The 17,460-nt window shown below is 40.3% G+C and overlaps 1 protein-coding gene across 1 annotated transcript in view; it reads left to right on the forward strand.

Moving 5' to 3' along the window:
- The window catches only part of LOC147735042 (olfactory receptor 5B21-like), a 70,973-nt gene extending 56,114 nt beyond the window's left edge, over positions 1-14,859 (forward strand). The window contains exon 3 of the mRNA XM_086952570.1: positions 13,904-14,859. Coding sequence (XP_086808696.1) covers positions 13,904-14,859 — 956 coding nt within the window. The remainder of the gene's footprint in view (positions 1-13,903) is intronic.
- Positions 14,860-17,460: the final 2,601 nt, after the last annotated feature.

The following is a 17,460-nucleotide window of genomic DNA, read 5'->3' on the forward strand; positions in this document are numbered from 1 at the left end:
GTGGAGTGGATGTATGTAATGTGGAGTAGAATTAGTTGGATTGGAATTTTTTGTTGTGGAATTGTATGATTTCGAATTGTGGAGTGTGGATTGGATGCGTGTAGTGGAATTATGTAGCATGGTGTATAATTATGTGGATTAGTATTTTGTGTTGTGTAGTGGTACATTGTGGAGTTTAATGATGGGTATTCTGTTGCATTTTATGGCATTATGTGGTATTTTGTGGTGTGGACTGAATGTATGTGGTGTGTTGTGTAAATGTGTTGTTGAGTTTGTTGCCAAACTTTGTGGTGAGGAATGGAAATGTGTGCAGTGGAATTGTGTTGTGTGGAACTGTGTGGCAGTGAGTGAAATGATGCTGATTCATAAATGGGGTTTGTGGAGTAGAGGGTCATAGAGTGGAGTAGAGGAGAGCAGAGTTCAGTGGCAAAGAGTTTTGTGACTCCGCCCCTTGTGGCTCCACCCATGACTTAATTTATGGGTTCCCAGGGTTCATTTTCAGGACTGATACATACATACTATGTACTTCCATGAAGTGAACATGAGGTAACATTTTCTGGCACTGTTCAAACACTTTATTAAATAAAAAACAACATTTTGTTCAGTACAAATGAATGGAATCTGAAAACTTGCACTGAAAAAAACCATAATTTCACCGCAAATCATACATAGAAACGCACATTGAGTAAAGCTTTCACACATGTGTGTCAACAGATGACCATGAGCTTATAGATGAGGGAGACTTCAAAAGTAAAGCAAGTATTGAATGAAAATGCAAACCAGAGTGAAGGCAATCACCTGTCCCAGATGCCTACATTTAATTGCTCCCAATTGGCACAAGTCTTAACTTCTAGGAGCAAACAAGCACCACCCACTGGCCAATGCAGTAAAGGAACAAGTTGGAAATGGTCCTGTGCTAATCCGAAAGTTAGCTAGACGGAAGTGCCTCACTAGTTATATGGAATGTATTTCCAAAATAAGGAATAATATGCTCTACTGAAAGTGGACACGGCTAAGTGCAGCTGTCCTTATGAAAAGTGTTGTGAAGGGGTGCATCTTAACAGAACCAGGGGCCAGATTCACAGAATGAACTTAAGACTCAATCCTAAACTTACTACTATTTTGGTATTCACAGAATGCACTTACTACTTTTGGCATTCACAGAATGAGCTTACTACTTTTGGTATTCACAGAAGTTAGGATTTTGTCTTAAGTGTGTCTTAAGACAAACTTAAGACAGACTTAAGACAGGCTTAAGACAAACTTAAGACAGACTTAAGACAGACTTAAGACAAAATCCTAACTTAAGTCTGTCTTAAGTCTGTCTTAAGCTTGTCTTACCAAAATAGTAGTAAGTTTATGATTGAGTCTTAAGTTCATTCTGTGAATCAGGCCCGGAGTGTGATATGTTTAGGATGGCAAGCGGACTAGAAGGACCACTGCCATCTAAGCACAGAATATAATTGTGAATGCAGAGGCTGAAAATAAATAGTGGTGGCCCAGTTGTGGCATGCAGAAGAAAAGAAAAGCATGTGGCTGCAATGCCTACAGATAAAGCTTGGTGTGCCATGCTAATGAAATGTTCTCAAAGTCAGTGAAAATGTCCCAAAGTAAATGAGCAGAGGTGGGCGAGCCGTGCTATGCCACACAGATTAAAAGAAAGGCATGCTGTGGCTGTCATGCTGAAAGATAAAGCACAGCGTGCCACACTAATTAAATGTTGCCAAAATAAATACAAATGTTCCCAAAGTAAATAAATAGAGGTAGGTGAGCCGGAGCGTGCAGAAAAAAAGAAAGGCATTGCCGCTATGCTGAAAGATAAAGCATGGTATGCTGCAGTGATGAAATGTTGCCAAAGTATGGAAATGTTCTCAAAGTAAATAAATTGAGGTAGATGAGCCTCGCCGTGCAGAACAAAAGAAAGGGGCAGCCACCATGCTAAAACAACAAAAAACTTGCCTGTACTGATCCTTATTGTAAGAAAAAATCATCAAAGGAACAGCAACAAAATTACCTACAAGTCAACTACAAGTAAGTAGTGGAGCAATCGTTTTTTATCACAATCTTCATGACATGGCAGAACATTTTCTTTACTTGTTGTTTGTCTCTTTGTATGTTGTTTCAGAAAGTCTTTCTAAGCCAGTAATTGATTCAAGCCTAAGTGTGAAATCAGCTGATTTTGCCAACTAGGTAAGCTAGTTGGCTGGGAGCTGTTTTCCCAGTGGTATTATAAGTGTAGTGTTGTTAAAAATGTATGAATTTAACAGCTCACACACAGAAAAACATGCCTCTAAAGCATCTCCATGTACTATTGTCTTTCTAGTGATTGGCCCTGAAGAGAACCCCGAAGCCAACAACTCACGTGGTTTGAAACTTGGCAACCTTTTTGTTGTGTTTTGTTGTGAAACAAGTGTGCCTAATGTGCCTAGAGCATTTGTGGGGCAACCAGAAGTGCAGGAGCCCCAACCCCCAAAAGATGCCCCATAACAATTACACTAGGGTCCATATTTACGTAGAATTCTCGCTACAAAGAGCAGCGAGGAAAGTTTCTCTGCTGCGATGCGCAAATTGGAGAAAGTTAAACAGCACCATATCTAATAACATGGAGGGCCATATTATCAAGAAAGGGCGATACATTATCGCCGCTTTTATCGGCAGGAAACTGCCACTAAAGCGGCGATAAAGAGCTTGATAATATGCCCTTGTGAATTCCCATAGAAGCCCAGGTTCTGGTGATAACCTGGGCTTCTATGGGAATTCACAAGGGCATATTATCAAGCCCATTATCGCCGATTGCTTTTAAATATGGGTGGGAAATAAAGCTTGGGAGAACAAATTAATGGGCGAGAACTTAAACAATTGAACTTAGGAAAATATTAAAACTTATCATGGTGTGATGATTATCCCCTCAGCCTTTTCCAATAAGAAATAGGAGTTTCATAAAGTTGAAACATTTAGGTGTGGTACATGCCAAAGGGAAAGTATAATTGAAGTAGTTAGTTAGATTAAAAAAAGGCCCTCACAGCCAGAACGCTGAGAGACCGAGATGCTGTCCAAATGCTAATTGAATACTTGAAGTAGAAGAAGATTGCGGAAGAATCGAGGAGGAAGTTAGTATCAAAGAGGGGTGAGACGCAGGCATTGAATCCAGAAGAACAAATTGACAAAGCTGAGCTCTCGCAACTACATGTGTGGTAACAAAACGGGGTACAATGACCAAATTAGAAAAAGAAGCGCAGAAGCAGGTTCTTTGGTGTATATCTTCTTGTCACAGCAAGATGTAGTTTTTATTTCCTCCAGACTTGAGAAATGTAACATTCGCCGACACTTGTTTCGTCGTGTACGGTTGAGTCAACACGACTCCTCAGGGCTTCAAATCCATTTCCAATTGTAAGGTTGGAGTAAGTCTGGGTCTTGTAATCTCTGTTCTGGCACTAAGTAATCTGTATGACTAAGTTTTAGTCGATACTATTGAGAGAATGAACCAGTAGGAATATAAGGGTGGTGAGTCTCTCGTTTGTTGGATGATCACTTCCCACTGGTGGTGATGAGTCTCGAGTTAGGCGCTGGGTCACGCTTTGGTGTCAAGCGGAAAGCCGGGAGGGGATTCTACTGATGTGCCACAAGAAGGAAACGGGAGCGTCTCCTCTACGGCGGTATGCCGCTGTAGGCAATCCCTCCTCTGTTGGTTCCCGGCGGTCGTCTCTCGTGTACGAACCTGGCGCCCGAATAGGGACCCCTCCCCCACCTCACGCGCCGGTTGGTGCGTTGCAACCTTTGCCCCCTGCCATAAGTCAAGACGGACCACTACGCGTACCCGCAGGATTTCCTGTATCTCCCTCTGGCCCACGGAGGTGACGGAGACTGCGATCAGCACCCAGACGAGGCGGTGAGGAGTGCGGAGGATCCCGACCAGAGCCTAGCCGAAAGAAGCAAGGTCCGAGGTGTCAAGAGGCCCACCAGTTTCCGAAGTATCCACGTGTCGAGTCGAGTCGAGTCGAGTCCGGTCCAGTCCAGTCGAGTTTTCCGAGGCCTTCCGTTCCGTGCTTCCCGGTGAGTACCATTCCTGGGACGTATCTAGACGGGTGCATTAGTATGTATCCGGTAAAGACGTGTTTGGGTACACAAACGCGGTCTGCACTGTTTTAGACAGTGTATCTGTACTGTTTAGCAGTATATCGAGCATTCAAGTTCTTGCACTGTTCTCAACAGTGTATCTGTGCTGTTTAGCAGTACATCTAGTATCAAGGGTAGTGATATATGTTCAAAATGTTTTCATGTGATTAATGTCGTGGTATGAGTGACTGTTTGATGTACATTATTGTGTTTTTGTGTAACTAGCTGTGTTCAGAGTAAGTAACAAGTATCGAGTATCCAGTACTAAGCAACAAGATGCCGTTCTTCAATAAACTAAGACAGATAGGAACTAGGAAAGGGATGCTAGAGGAAGAAATTCCTATCCCCCCTAGGGACACTCCTGGAAACTTTATGTACCATAAGCATGGCTTAGATGCCATATTGTATCTAGATTTATGGGCCGATTATACTAAGCATCCAGACAAGAGACACAGATGGCCCGTTACAGGAACATGGGATGCCGAGTGCATCGTGAAGGTAGAAGAAGCGCTATGGAAAAAGAAAGCCAGACAATCTCAGAAAGACGCCATAGAATTTTGGCGTAAAGAATCACATAAACGTGCTGAAAGAGCACTCCGTAGAGAAGACAGACATAGAGAAGAGTCGGATAGAGTCCGAGAAAACGAATTAGTTACTGAAGGGATCCGAGTAAAAGCAGAACAAGTAGACCGTATGCGAAACAATCTTGTAAATGGCATGTACCTTGTGGCCGAGGGTTCGCCTGAAGCCACTTCAGAAATACCAGAAAATCTGCCGTCGCCATTGGATCCGACTAAAGTAAATCACAGGACCACCAAAGATATATTCCTTGCTTCCTATCTAGACGATTTAGCACCCGCTTACACCAATCCACGTGCCCGCGTCCCGCCTACTGACGGTGACGGAGGTGGCAACCCGCCTCCAGACCATATCCCGCCATTACCGCGACAAGGTTCCCCCGTTCGACAGCCTGCTCCACTTGTTCCTCCACCTCCACCACTTCCCGCACCTAAGATTAATATACCGAATCCGATTGTGCCTGATCCCAGTAAGAGACAAGTTCAGGTACACATACCGACTCCGCAGAGAAATAATGCTCAAGCCTCTGGCTCAGGAGGTGCGACAGGGGGTCTCCAGACCCCGCCAACAACACACAGATTACACCTTAGAGACCTGCTGAAGCAACATACACAGGCCTTTGAGGAATTAAAGAAAGCTTTATGTCAAGCACCAGTTTTAGCGACACCATGTTACAGCAAACCTTTTACACTTTTTGTTACAGAACGTGATGGTACAGCGTTGTCTGTCCTCACTCAAGATCAAGCAGGTTCACATAAGCCTTGCGCTTATTTTTCAAGTACATTGGATTCAGTAGCCCAGGCACTCCCTGCGTGCTTAAAGTCAGTTGCAGCGACAGCCCTAGCAATCAGACAGAGCGATTCAATTGTCTTAGGACATCAATTAACAGTACAAGTTCCACATTCTGTAGAGGTTCTTCTAAACCGAACCCAGACTCAACACTTGACTATAGCACGACTGACAGGTTATGAACTGACGCTATTCCAGCCACACATAGAAATCAGACGCTGTAACATTCTGAATCCTGCAACATTGTTACCTTCGATTATGACTAATTCAGCCCCGCATGATTGTATAGAGATCATTAATGCAGTAACAAAGCCCCGACGAGACTTAACAGATGTTCCACTGACAAATCCAGACCTGACACTTTATGTGGATGGTTCATGTATGAGAACAAACACAGGAGAATTAGTGGCCGCGTATGCAGTGACCACTGAAACTGAAGTTAAAGAAACATATCGTATTGATACACTGTCCGCTCAAGCAGCAGAGCTCATCGCTCTGACCCGAGCCTGTATACTAGCCAAGAACAGAAATGTTAACATATACACAGATTCACGTTATGCTTTCAGAGTCGTACACGACTTCGGAGTGTTATGGCAAGAACGAGGTTTCTTGACCTCTCACGGTGCCAAGATCCAACACGGTCCCCTCATTCAAGCACTATTAGAAGCGATACACCTGCCTTCAGGCATATCCATCATGAAGTGTAAAGCACATACTAAAGTTACAGATTCCATTTCCCAGGGTAACGACCTGGCAGACCAAACAGCAAAACATACAGCATTGACTCACACCCAGACAACTGATGTGACAAAGACAATAGTACCGACACAGTGTATGACAGTTAGGGATCCCACACTAGATGTAATCGATATTCAGACACATGCTACTCCAGATGAAATCAAGAAATGGACTGAACTAGGAGGGATCCAGACAGATCAGGGATGGATGACGAAGGGAAAATCTACATGGTTTCTCCCCGACTCTATGGTTCAAGTCATAATAAATACAGCACATAGTCCAGCACATCTAGGAGAAAAAGCTATGTTAGACAGTTTACAGAATCTCTGGTACAACAAACATTTATGAGCAGCAGCAAAACAGAAAGTGCGTACTTGCATGATCTGTTGTCAGTTCAATCCAGGTAAAAGCGTCCCTGTAGAGCAAGGTGGATTCCATCCTCCCGATCACCCTTTTGAAGTCCTCCAGATGGATTATATCCAGATGGACCGTTGTCGAGGATTCAAGTATGTCCTCGTAGTTGTTTGTGCACTTTCCCGTTGGACCGAAGCATATCCAGTCCCAGAATACACTGCCCCGACCACTGCCAGGCAGCTGGTTCGAGAATTCTTCCCACGGTACGGCTTGCCTCGTATCGTGTACTCAGATAACGGACAGCCATTCTCATCCGAGCTCATGAAACAGGTTTCCCTTCTGCTAGGATATCAGTGGAAATTCCATTGTGTCCGACATCCCGAGGCCGCTGGCCTTGTAGAAAGGCATAACCAGACACTGAAAACACGCCTTGCTAAAATCTGTAAAGAGAAAGGGGTCGACTGGATAGTCGCCCTGCCAGTTGCACTGTTCTATATGAGAATGGTCCCCCATTCGAGATCAGGACTATCCCCGTATGAGGTGGTCTTTGGCCGACCACCGAATATGTGGGGGACGCCCTAAGAAAATAACCGATGTTGATTGTAACATGCTGACAGATTACCTTGCCTCCTTGATGTCTACACTCCAATCATGTCGTTCACAGGTTGCCGCAGCCTTCCCCGACAACACTGATGTAAAGCCACACGATGTCCGTCCAGGGGATACTGTGTTGATTCGCAACTTCGACAGGAAAAGCCCGCTGGAACCCCGCTGGAAGGAGCCGAAGATCGTCCTTCTGACCACGAGGACGGCGATTAAAGTGGAAGGACGAAAGGGGTGGATCCACACGAGTCATATTAAAAAATGTAATGAACTGTTGCCAGAGACTGACTCGTCCACCCCCTCAAAGGACTGCCTCGATACTAGTGACTTTAAAATTCCCAAGAGAGAGAATACTCCCCAAGAGGAGTACAAAGCGAAACTACGGTCTAGCAAGTCAGACAGTTTAATTGTTTAAGTCCTCCCCTAGGTGAATCGGTTAAATAGTTTCTGACATGTATCCCCTAGACCGAGATAGAGAGAGAGAGAGACGACTCAAGAAACGTGCATATCGTAAATCACTCCGTAGTCACTGTATATTGACATTATTGGTTATGTTTTTTCTAAGTCTTTTGATTATTGTTGCCAGTATATTGCTGCCTATATACTACCCTATCTTCAAGCGTGAACAGTCTGTTTACAATGTCACTGCCGAGCATTCTTTTAGCGAATTACCCCCTCATGAATTATCTTACAGACTTGCGCTGCGCAACAACACATTCATTAGTATATTACATCACTCCCATCAGACTAATAATGCTACAAACTGTTGGATATGTGGCCGACTCCCTCCCTATCAGAAATACAAGGGAGTTCTGCCCCTCTTTCCGTACCCGTTCACACACAATGGCTCATGTGGAGCATGGTTTAGAATAATTAATTCCTTAGATCCTGATATTGCTGTTTTAAAAGGAAATTGGGTTTGGGGAAACTTGAACTTAGTTCTGCTTAAAGCCTGTTATCCTGACAAGAAGGGACTTCCTACTAGAATAGGAACTGATCTAGAAAATGAAGTATATGGATTAGGTAATTATACAATTAACCTTATGATTCTTACTGTCGAATCCGAAGCTGCACCAGTTCTCCCTGCTATGTCGGTATTACTCACAGGTGACTTATGTGTCAGAAAGAAGGGTTCAGTACACTTAGGTCATAGTAAATGTACTACTGTGGTCGAATTCAGTGATCAAGGTAAATCTTCCTTTAGAGCTACTCGTCATTCCTACTTTGTTTGTGGCCATACCGCATACATACGCTTACCTCCAGATTGGGATGGTACCTGTTACATTGCATTCCTTCTGCCACCTGTCTTTCTAGCCCCTCCTGATTATCACAGAAATACAAATCTAGTATAGTATAGCCTCTGCCCAAGAGACCTTTCCCTCTAGATAATATGGTTCCCAAACATCAGATATCAGATATGATATAGGTACGAGTTGATCTGACATGCCAGACTTCTGTCTCTTTCCGCTAGTGTAAATGTCAAGTCCCCTGCACCCTCCAGTTCCACGTCAATCACACGTCATGCAGCTGCGCGCGCATCCAGGCCTCAGATTTCTGCTGACATTGCAAAATTCTGCTTTGTACCCACCTCCTTGTGACACTTACATGTGACGTTTCTAGCACACACCTCTATGTTCACGCCTAGTTCACGCCTTTTTGATTACGTATTGCTAACACGTGTGTGATTTTATCTTGTTTCTCTCAGCTGTTACGCCTACTGTATTGGTATTCATTATATGGTTTAAGTATAAAAGTTATGTCTTGTCAATAAAGTATGCTCTATCCCTTCCTGCACCCCAGTGGTGTCAGGAACCCGATATCCGGTTCAAGAACCATTCCTTTTTAAGGAATAAAACCCCTAAGAACTCTAACACCACGGACTCTGCGTCTTTCTTTCCGATTGAGTTATTTTTGTTTAAGTACTTACCTGCATAGAAATTAGGACGGTAAATCAAATATTTACCACATTACCACGTGTCGGCGAATGTTACATTTCTCAAGTCTGGAGGAAATAAAAACTACATCTTGCTGTGACAAGAAGATATACACCAAAGAACCTGCTTCTGCGCTTCTTTTTCTAATTTGGTCATTGTACCCTGTTTTGTTACCACACATGTAGTTGCGAGAGCTCAGCTTTGTTAATTTGCTTTGTCTTTTGACTTGTTTGGACGGTTAAGGGTGTTTGCCGTCTGCTCTTCACGCACTACACAACGATATTTAATGTTTCTTTCACACACTGTAACGTTCAAACCTAGGCAGCGCGCCCCCGGAGTCCGAATTTTCTAAAAACCACTTTGTACAGTACATTGAATCCAGAAGAGGTCATCTTTCCTGTCCTATCCTGTCCTGAAGCACCTGTCACCTGAACTTTCTAAGGAGCCCGTTAACTCTTGGCCAGATGTGGTCTGATTTTTGCACCATACTAGGTAAATATAAATATGTGTACTGTGTCAATGTGCTCTCTCTTTCTATCTTCTCTTTCCTGAGGTACTCGTTATTGTGGAATCTTAGTTTAATTTGATAAACCGATCTTACTTCCTCTGAATGATGGAGTTAACATTGTAATTTGACTGCTCCTATGATTAGTTTTGATAAACATTTTAAATCTATCCGAGTCTGTAGTTATTCAAATAGAAATCAGGTAATTGAGACTTATGTCATATTCATCAAATCCTAATTAACTAAAATAGACCCATGAGTTATGAAAGGGCTTCGGATCAGTAAAAGATAGGAGAATTGAGAAATGAATAAACTTACATTTTTAGCACTATAAACTTGATACCCAGCAGTGTTCACTGACCTATGTGAGTGAGTGAGTGTATGGGCCCAGATGAGCATATAGTGTCCACAGGTTGGTAGCCCGCTGGATCATAGTAAAAATTAGAAACTAGTATATGAGGGAAATTATGTGTATATTATGGTCGATCTGATTTGTGAGTGATAATTCCTTCTGAGGTAGTTGTACCAACTGCTGATATTATTTACTTTGGGGCAAATTTACAAGGAACTGACTGCTACATTTTCTTAATGCACTTAGGCAGTTTCAGCTAGGCTGAGACTGCAGTCAATTATGATGTCATTGTGTTCTACAATGAGGTAATGGAGTTGTTGGGGTTTCGGCAGTTGGAGATTACTGCTGTGCCTGGCAAGACGGCTGTTGCTCTTAACCTATTATATAAATATATACTTTCTACTGAAACAAGGCTTTTTGCGTATGGATGTAACTACGACACTGACTTATCTGCATAGATGCATCAGTTTCCTTGAGCCAGCGTCAAATGTCCTTGCGCCACCATGGATGCACTATATTTACAATACAGCGCTCCATGGTGCAAGGATTAAGAATCAGAAATTCGGACGCATCTTTTGGCCCAAAAGTCGTGCATTGCTGGAGTCGTATCACAAGCACAACGCAACTCCAGTAATGCATGTTGAGGCATATACTTACTGCACTGCGTCACTCCTTACGCCTGCTTCAAGCAGGTGTAAGGTTGTGACACAGTGTCATCCTAAAAAGGGTGCAGTAAAATCTTGTCAATTTCACAGCGTCACTTTTACAAGGGTTTCCTGTGTGGGAACTCCCACCCTGAATACATTCTACCTGACACAGGTATAATGTGATGCAGGGTTTTACAAAGTGACGCATCTCCTTAGATGCATCACATTGAAAGCCGGCTGCATTGTTTGCACCGCCGTTGCATCAAAAAATGTGACTCAATGGCAGAGCAAGGAGGCGCAAGGGGCATGTAAATCTGCCCCACAGTGCCTAAAGGAACACTCGGTGATGGAGCTTCATGGCTCATTCGGAGCAGACTATAATGTTTTATGATGTCATTTTTCTGCTGTCAGAGGCATTATTTTACTTGAAGAGTCATGATGGAAGATTGAAAGAAAACACTACAAAGAAATTAAGGGAGACGCATTGAATAACAGTTGGTTCAAATTGAATAGAAATATTATTCATTTTTAGGAAACATTTTTTGAAAAGTGTGCCCAAAATGCTCCATTTCGCTCATTGTTTTCAAAATTGTCTCAGATGAGAAGTCCTTATGCTCCCATAAGTCTCTATCAAACAGTTAGATCTTGCTTGCTGTTCTCTTTGGCTTGATGCAATTATACACAGGATTTTTGAATCACTGACAAAATATCGACCTACAAAATATCGACCTACAGGAATATCGATGCAAAAATATTGAAGGCAAGAATATCGACATCCTATCTACAACATGGTAAATACAAAAATATCGGAAAAAAAAATATAGATGTTAAAAATATCGATGTTAAAAATATCTTTTTTTTCTGTAAAAATATAAATGTAAAATAAATTCAATAACACTAATAAATAAAATCAACAAAGTTAAAAATATCTAATAATGTTTAAAATTATTAAATAATACATATAATAATAATACATTAATTAAACATATGCAGAAAATATATAATATATATGTACTTAACAATAAGCTGTAATAATTATTTTTATAATTTATAAATTAATAAAAAATATTATACATTACAAATACATTTACAAACATAAAACAAAAACATAAATACAAAGTAAAGAATTATGTTTAATAAATAAAAAAATTAAATATACTTTTAATATTTTTACAATTAATTATATAAAACGTTGGATAGCGTAGGGGTAAAAATTACTATACCAACTCTAAAAAGTGCAAGTAGGGAAAGTGTTTGATAGCGTAGGGGTGAAAACTACTATTCCCACTCCAGAGAATGCAACAGTAGGGAAAGCGTTGGATAGCGTAGAGGTAAAAATTACTATTAAAACTCCAGAGAGTGCAACAGTAAGGAAAGCATTGGATAGCGTAGGGGTAAAAATTACTATTCCCACTCCAGAGAGTTCAACAGTGGGGAAAGCTTTGGATAGCGTAGGGGTAACATTTACTATTCCCACTCAAAAGAATGCAACAGCAGGGAAAACATTGGATAGCGTAGGAGTAAAAATTACTATTCCCACTCCAGAGAAAGCAACACTAGGGAAAGCGTTGGATAGCGTAGGGGTAAAAATGATTAGTCCCACTCCAGAGAATGCAACAGTAGGAAAAGCGTTGGATAGCGTAGGGGTAAAAATTACTATTCCCGCTCCAGAGAGTCCAACAGTAGGGAAAGCGGTGGATAGCATAGGGGTAAAAATTACTATTCCCACTCCAAAGAGTGCAACAGTAGGGAAAACATTGGGTAGCGTAGGAGTAAAAATTACTATTCCCACTCCAGAGAGTGCAACAGTAGGGAAAGCGTTGGACAGTGTAGGTGTAAAAATTACTATTCCCACTACAGAGAATGCAACAGTAGGGAAAGAGTTGGATAGCGTAGAGGTAAAAATTACTATTCCCACTCCAGAGATTGCAACAGTAGGGAAAGCATTGGATAGTGTAGAAGTTAAATATAACATACTTATAAATAATTGTTCTAAATAAAATTTTTATTTTTAAATAACTACATCATTTGCAAATTCCCATTGATAATCACTAAAAACATAATTGCAATTAATTAATTAGTTAACAATAAATTAACATTAAATACCAATAAATATTAATTAATAAATATAAATACTAAAATATTGTTCTAAACAAAAAACATAATAATTACAAATTGATTAACAATTAAAAAATGGTAAACAGTAAATGTATTGTTGAATGAAAAGTATTTTTTATAAAAAATGATTTACCAATAATAAAATAAATTTCCAATTAATAAAAATTAATTAACAATAAAAGTTATTATTTACCCATCTCAAAAAATTAATTACCAATTAAAAAAATGAATGGCCAATTAAAAATTGTAATTACCAATGACAAACCAAAATTACCAATTAAAATAATTATTTGCCAATTAAAAAATGTAATTACCAATTAAAACCTTAATTACCAATTAGTAAAATGAATTACCAATTAAAATATTTAATTACTAATTAATATTTATTTATAAATAAAATATTTATCAATACCAATCAAAAATAAATAATTACTTAATTACAATTAAATTACTTCCCACCCAATTCCCCTATACACAACCCGCTACAGACCTAAAACGCAAAAACTAATTAAAATTAATAAAAAAATTTCATTAATTTAATATAATTAAATTACTTCCCACCCTATTCCCCTATAAACTCACAACCCGCTCCAGTACTAAAACATAAAATTTGATTACAAATAAAATGTTTAATATATAAAATTAGTGACTTTGATATAATTGATATCGATATTACTACCTTCTATATTACTTACATCGATATAAAAAGATCAATATTACTTACCTTAGAGTCGATATTCTGTCCAACGATATTCTTGACCTCGATATTCTTCACCTTCGATATTTATGACTCGATTTTACTGTAGGTCGATATTAGGGAATCGATATTTTGACCGTGCACCAGATTTTTTTAAGCCACACCGATTTCAGATTTTACTAACTCTTACTGCCGATTGGGAATCTACATATAAAAACACATTTATATACACAGCTTTTGACGGTAAAGGAAACCTTGAGAGTGCTGATGGAATTCTGCTATCATTTTATTATCTTTGATTTGAACCTCAAGGCATACTTTTATTTCTTCAATTTAGGAGCTTCTCTCAATTGTATCATATCTTTCTCGAAAGCACAAATCACCAATGTAACTATGCTCAGGGTTTATTTGCAAATTTTAATGTTACAAGTAAATGCTTTGCTCTTATCTTTTGTTTACATTCCTGTTTAGGTTATCGATTTCAAGCCATGAAGCTACAAAATGAAACCAAAGAGTTTACTCTCTTATGCCTCACAGGTCATCATAATCTTAAAATCCCACTTTTCCTGCTCTTCGTGGCCATTTATGGGGTGACTCTAGTGTGCAATGGTGGCATGATTGCCCTAATCCATAATGACCCTCGACTTTGGAGACCAATGTATTTCTTTATCAGTCATCTGTCCTTGGTAGACCTCTGCTACTCTTCCACCATCACACCAAAGATGTTGGTCAGCTTTATTGAGGCGAAAAACTATATCTCCTACGGTGGCTGTATGGCCCAGATTTTTTTCTATACAATTTTTGGAAGTACTGATGCATTCCTTCTTGCGGCAATGGGATATGACCGCTATGTTGCTATATGTCTTCCCTTGAAATACAGCTCTATAATGACTAAGACATATTGCATTATGATGGCATCTGCCTGTTATGCGTGGAGTTTTGTTAATACATCATTGAATGTAGGATTCATGTTGAGGCTATCTTTCTGTGGGTCTACTGAAATCCAGCATTTCTTTTGTGACTATCCTTCCCTGTTCCAGTTAGCCTGCACTGACACACGGACAAACAGAGTCCTGTTCAAAGTCTTATCAATCCTGATAGGAATGTTCTCCACCCTAGTTATCCTCATATCTTATGCCTTCATATTCAAAACCATCCTGAGGATGCGTTCAGCAGCCGGGATACTCCGGGCATTATCCACATGCTCTTCACACTTCACTGTAGTGATGCTCTTCTATGGAACCGGGTTGTTTATATTTTTACAGGCCCCAGGCAGCCACTCCTTGACGAAAGATATGGTGGTGTCTGTCTTCTACACTGTGGGGATCTCCATGATGAATCCACTGGTCTACAGCATGAGAAACCAGGATGTCAAGAAAGCCATCAAGCTGATCTTGTCAAAGAAATGGGCTCTTCAGAAAGTATGATCTTTGCAATAGACTTCAAATTACATATATGCAAGAAAGGGCTCATCATATAGCAGCCCAAAAGGCATTACAGATAAGTGGGCATACAACCAGACTAAATAGTGTTCTTTTCATAGCCAGTGATTATTCTAAACATGGATCCAACCCTGCTGGATATATGTCTGATACTCCTGCCTCTCATTGGAGTTTAGTTTCTTACGTCTTGCTATGAGTTTCCTTTTGAGCTTTCTCAATTTTTTTCAACAATTTTTTTAATATATTAAAATAAATGGGGTTCTCACCCATAGTGGCTTATCAAGACTTACAAGGTCATTTGTTGCTTGGAAAAGCTCACGTTCTGTCAAACGTAGTTCTCACACATGATATGTACGTGCATGAACTTATAACAAACTAGCAATGGCATGTACCACAGAGCCACCACATTTGCAGCATTTGTTAGTCTGTTTTTAAAATTATGAGCATATTAAATAAATGTTCCATCAATGTGGTCTTTGTATTTTCACTGGTCTGGTCTACTATTCTCTTAGGCAATAGGTTCTGTTTTCAACGAGGTGTAGGGATGCCCTTTATATATCACTGAATTTGTTTGTCACGTTCATGTGTGGAATTAGATTTTTGCTTACCTATACTTTGACATTAGCAGTGGATCCTGGGTACAAACACATGCTTAGATCTACGTGGGACACACCACACAGGACCCCCCTCCCTCCATATGTCTTCTTCTCAGAAGTGTTTTGAAATGGTAGATGGAACTAGATACCCACTAACTGGGAGCTGAAATACTGCAGTCATACCATGTGTGTAGTTTCCATTGATTGCACATGGGGGAAGTGTCAGACCTTTCCCCTCCCATAGAGATAGAAGAAACGTACTTGTCAGATGCAACTGAAATCGGGAGAACTGTGAGAAGGATGAACAAACCACCTTAGGATGCACAAAGTAACCTGGTCAGAGATGACCAAAGGAGAAGGAGGTTAGTAGGAGAGCATATCAAGAGGAGGGATAAGATCATCAGTGAGGATTGGTATGAATAGTGTGGAACATGAAAAAGTAGGCAGGTTCAGTTTCAACAAGGATCCCCAGTTCTTTGGGAGTAAATTTCAAACAATTGGTTTTGCACCAGTAATGATTACGGTTATAGTTTTCTATGGTAGTTTGGATTTACTCTTTGAAAATCACACACCTGCTAGACACAATAAGTAGGTTGAGGAGGTAACTAGATTTGTTTAGGCATATTTATTTATCTGCCAGACAGCCTATTTGGAATGTAATTCTTGCTCCTACAGGAAGTAGATGAAATTCCCAAAGGAATATTATGATGTGAATGTATTTCTATTTAGCTGTGCAGTGTATTACAGTATTGAGAGGACCTAGTGAAGATGTCAGGAGAACACTTACAATGGCATTTCCACAGATAGTTCTGGTGATGATTAAGGCATGCACAGCTGTTTTCAATTGATTGGTGTTACTAAGTGTTATAGCTGGTTTAATAAACAAAACTAGAAGTACAGTGATTTATGCTTGAAGTAGAAATTACATATTCCTGCACAGAAACAATCGGTAAAGGCATTTTCCTCTTTCTACGTGTCCTGCAAAATGCTTATGCCTTCGCAGAATGCAACACAGATAGATGGAGAAAGCAACGGGGGAAATACAAATATTTCTCCTTGTTACGCTGGCTTCTGGAAGGCATAGATTTTTGACACATTTCCAGGTTTACATGTCTCTGTAAAACTGGAAATGCACCGAAATCCATGGCTAGATACATGGAAATGCCCATGCTTCACCCATTAAAGCCTCCCTGAAACAAAATACCCGCAAAGCAACTCTTGCGCTTCCTTGTGTTACTCTGTATTTATTAAATTATGCAAAGCCTTAAAATCAAGTCATCAATCAATTAGGATTCATACTGCGTGGCTAATCACCCATAATGGTATCCATGCCCTAGGATCCTGCTGTGATCAGTCAAAGAACCAGGAATTGAGTCCCTGTCTGAATTCAGTGAAGGAAGATGCTGTTCAGAAGTGTAGGGGAGAGGAAGTTCCAAGACTTGACAGCAAGATAGGAGAAAGCGCATCTTCCAGTGCAGCTTCGCATGGATTTACGCGGCATAGTAAATGCCTAAACAGATTTTGCATTGGTACCATGATTCACCCTGACACAAAACATTAGTAAATATCCCTTTAATGTTTTCTGCACATGAGAGTTTTAATATGGATTTGATCCTGCAGAGCCCATTGTGTCATAGCAACACTGATGTGTATGGTTGCATTATTCCATAGGAGAGCACACTTGTGGAAGAAGGGATCAATTTTCAGTACTTTATCTATGGCTCCTGATGCTAACATTGTGTTTCAAAGGACTGGATTATCCATCAGTCAGTTGGGGGATGTTTTTAGTATGTGTATCAATACCTGTGTCACATTGTAGACCCATCAACTTACATTTGTGGCCGTCCACAATGCTGCTGATAAATCAGCAAGTTGTGTTATCTGATGTGGTAGGTAATAGGATTCCACACATGGAATTTGGAGACCACTGGATGATTTGCGTGCAATAGTTTTAGTGTGGTCATCAATGTCTTACACAGACCCTCTTGAA

Source organism: Lissotriton vulgaris, chromosome 1_2 (assembly GCF_964263255.1).
Source record: "Lissotriton vulgaris chromosome 1_2, aLisVul1.2, whole genome shotgun sequence".
Lineage (NCBI taxonomy): Eukaryota > Metazoa > Chordata > Amphibia > Caudata > Salamandridae > Lissotriton > Lissotriton vulgaris.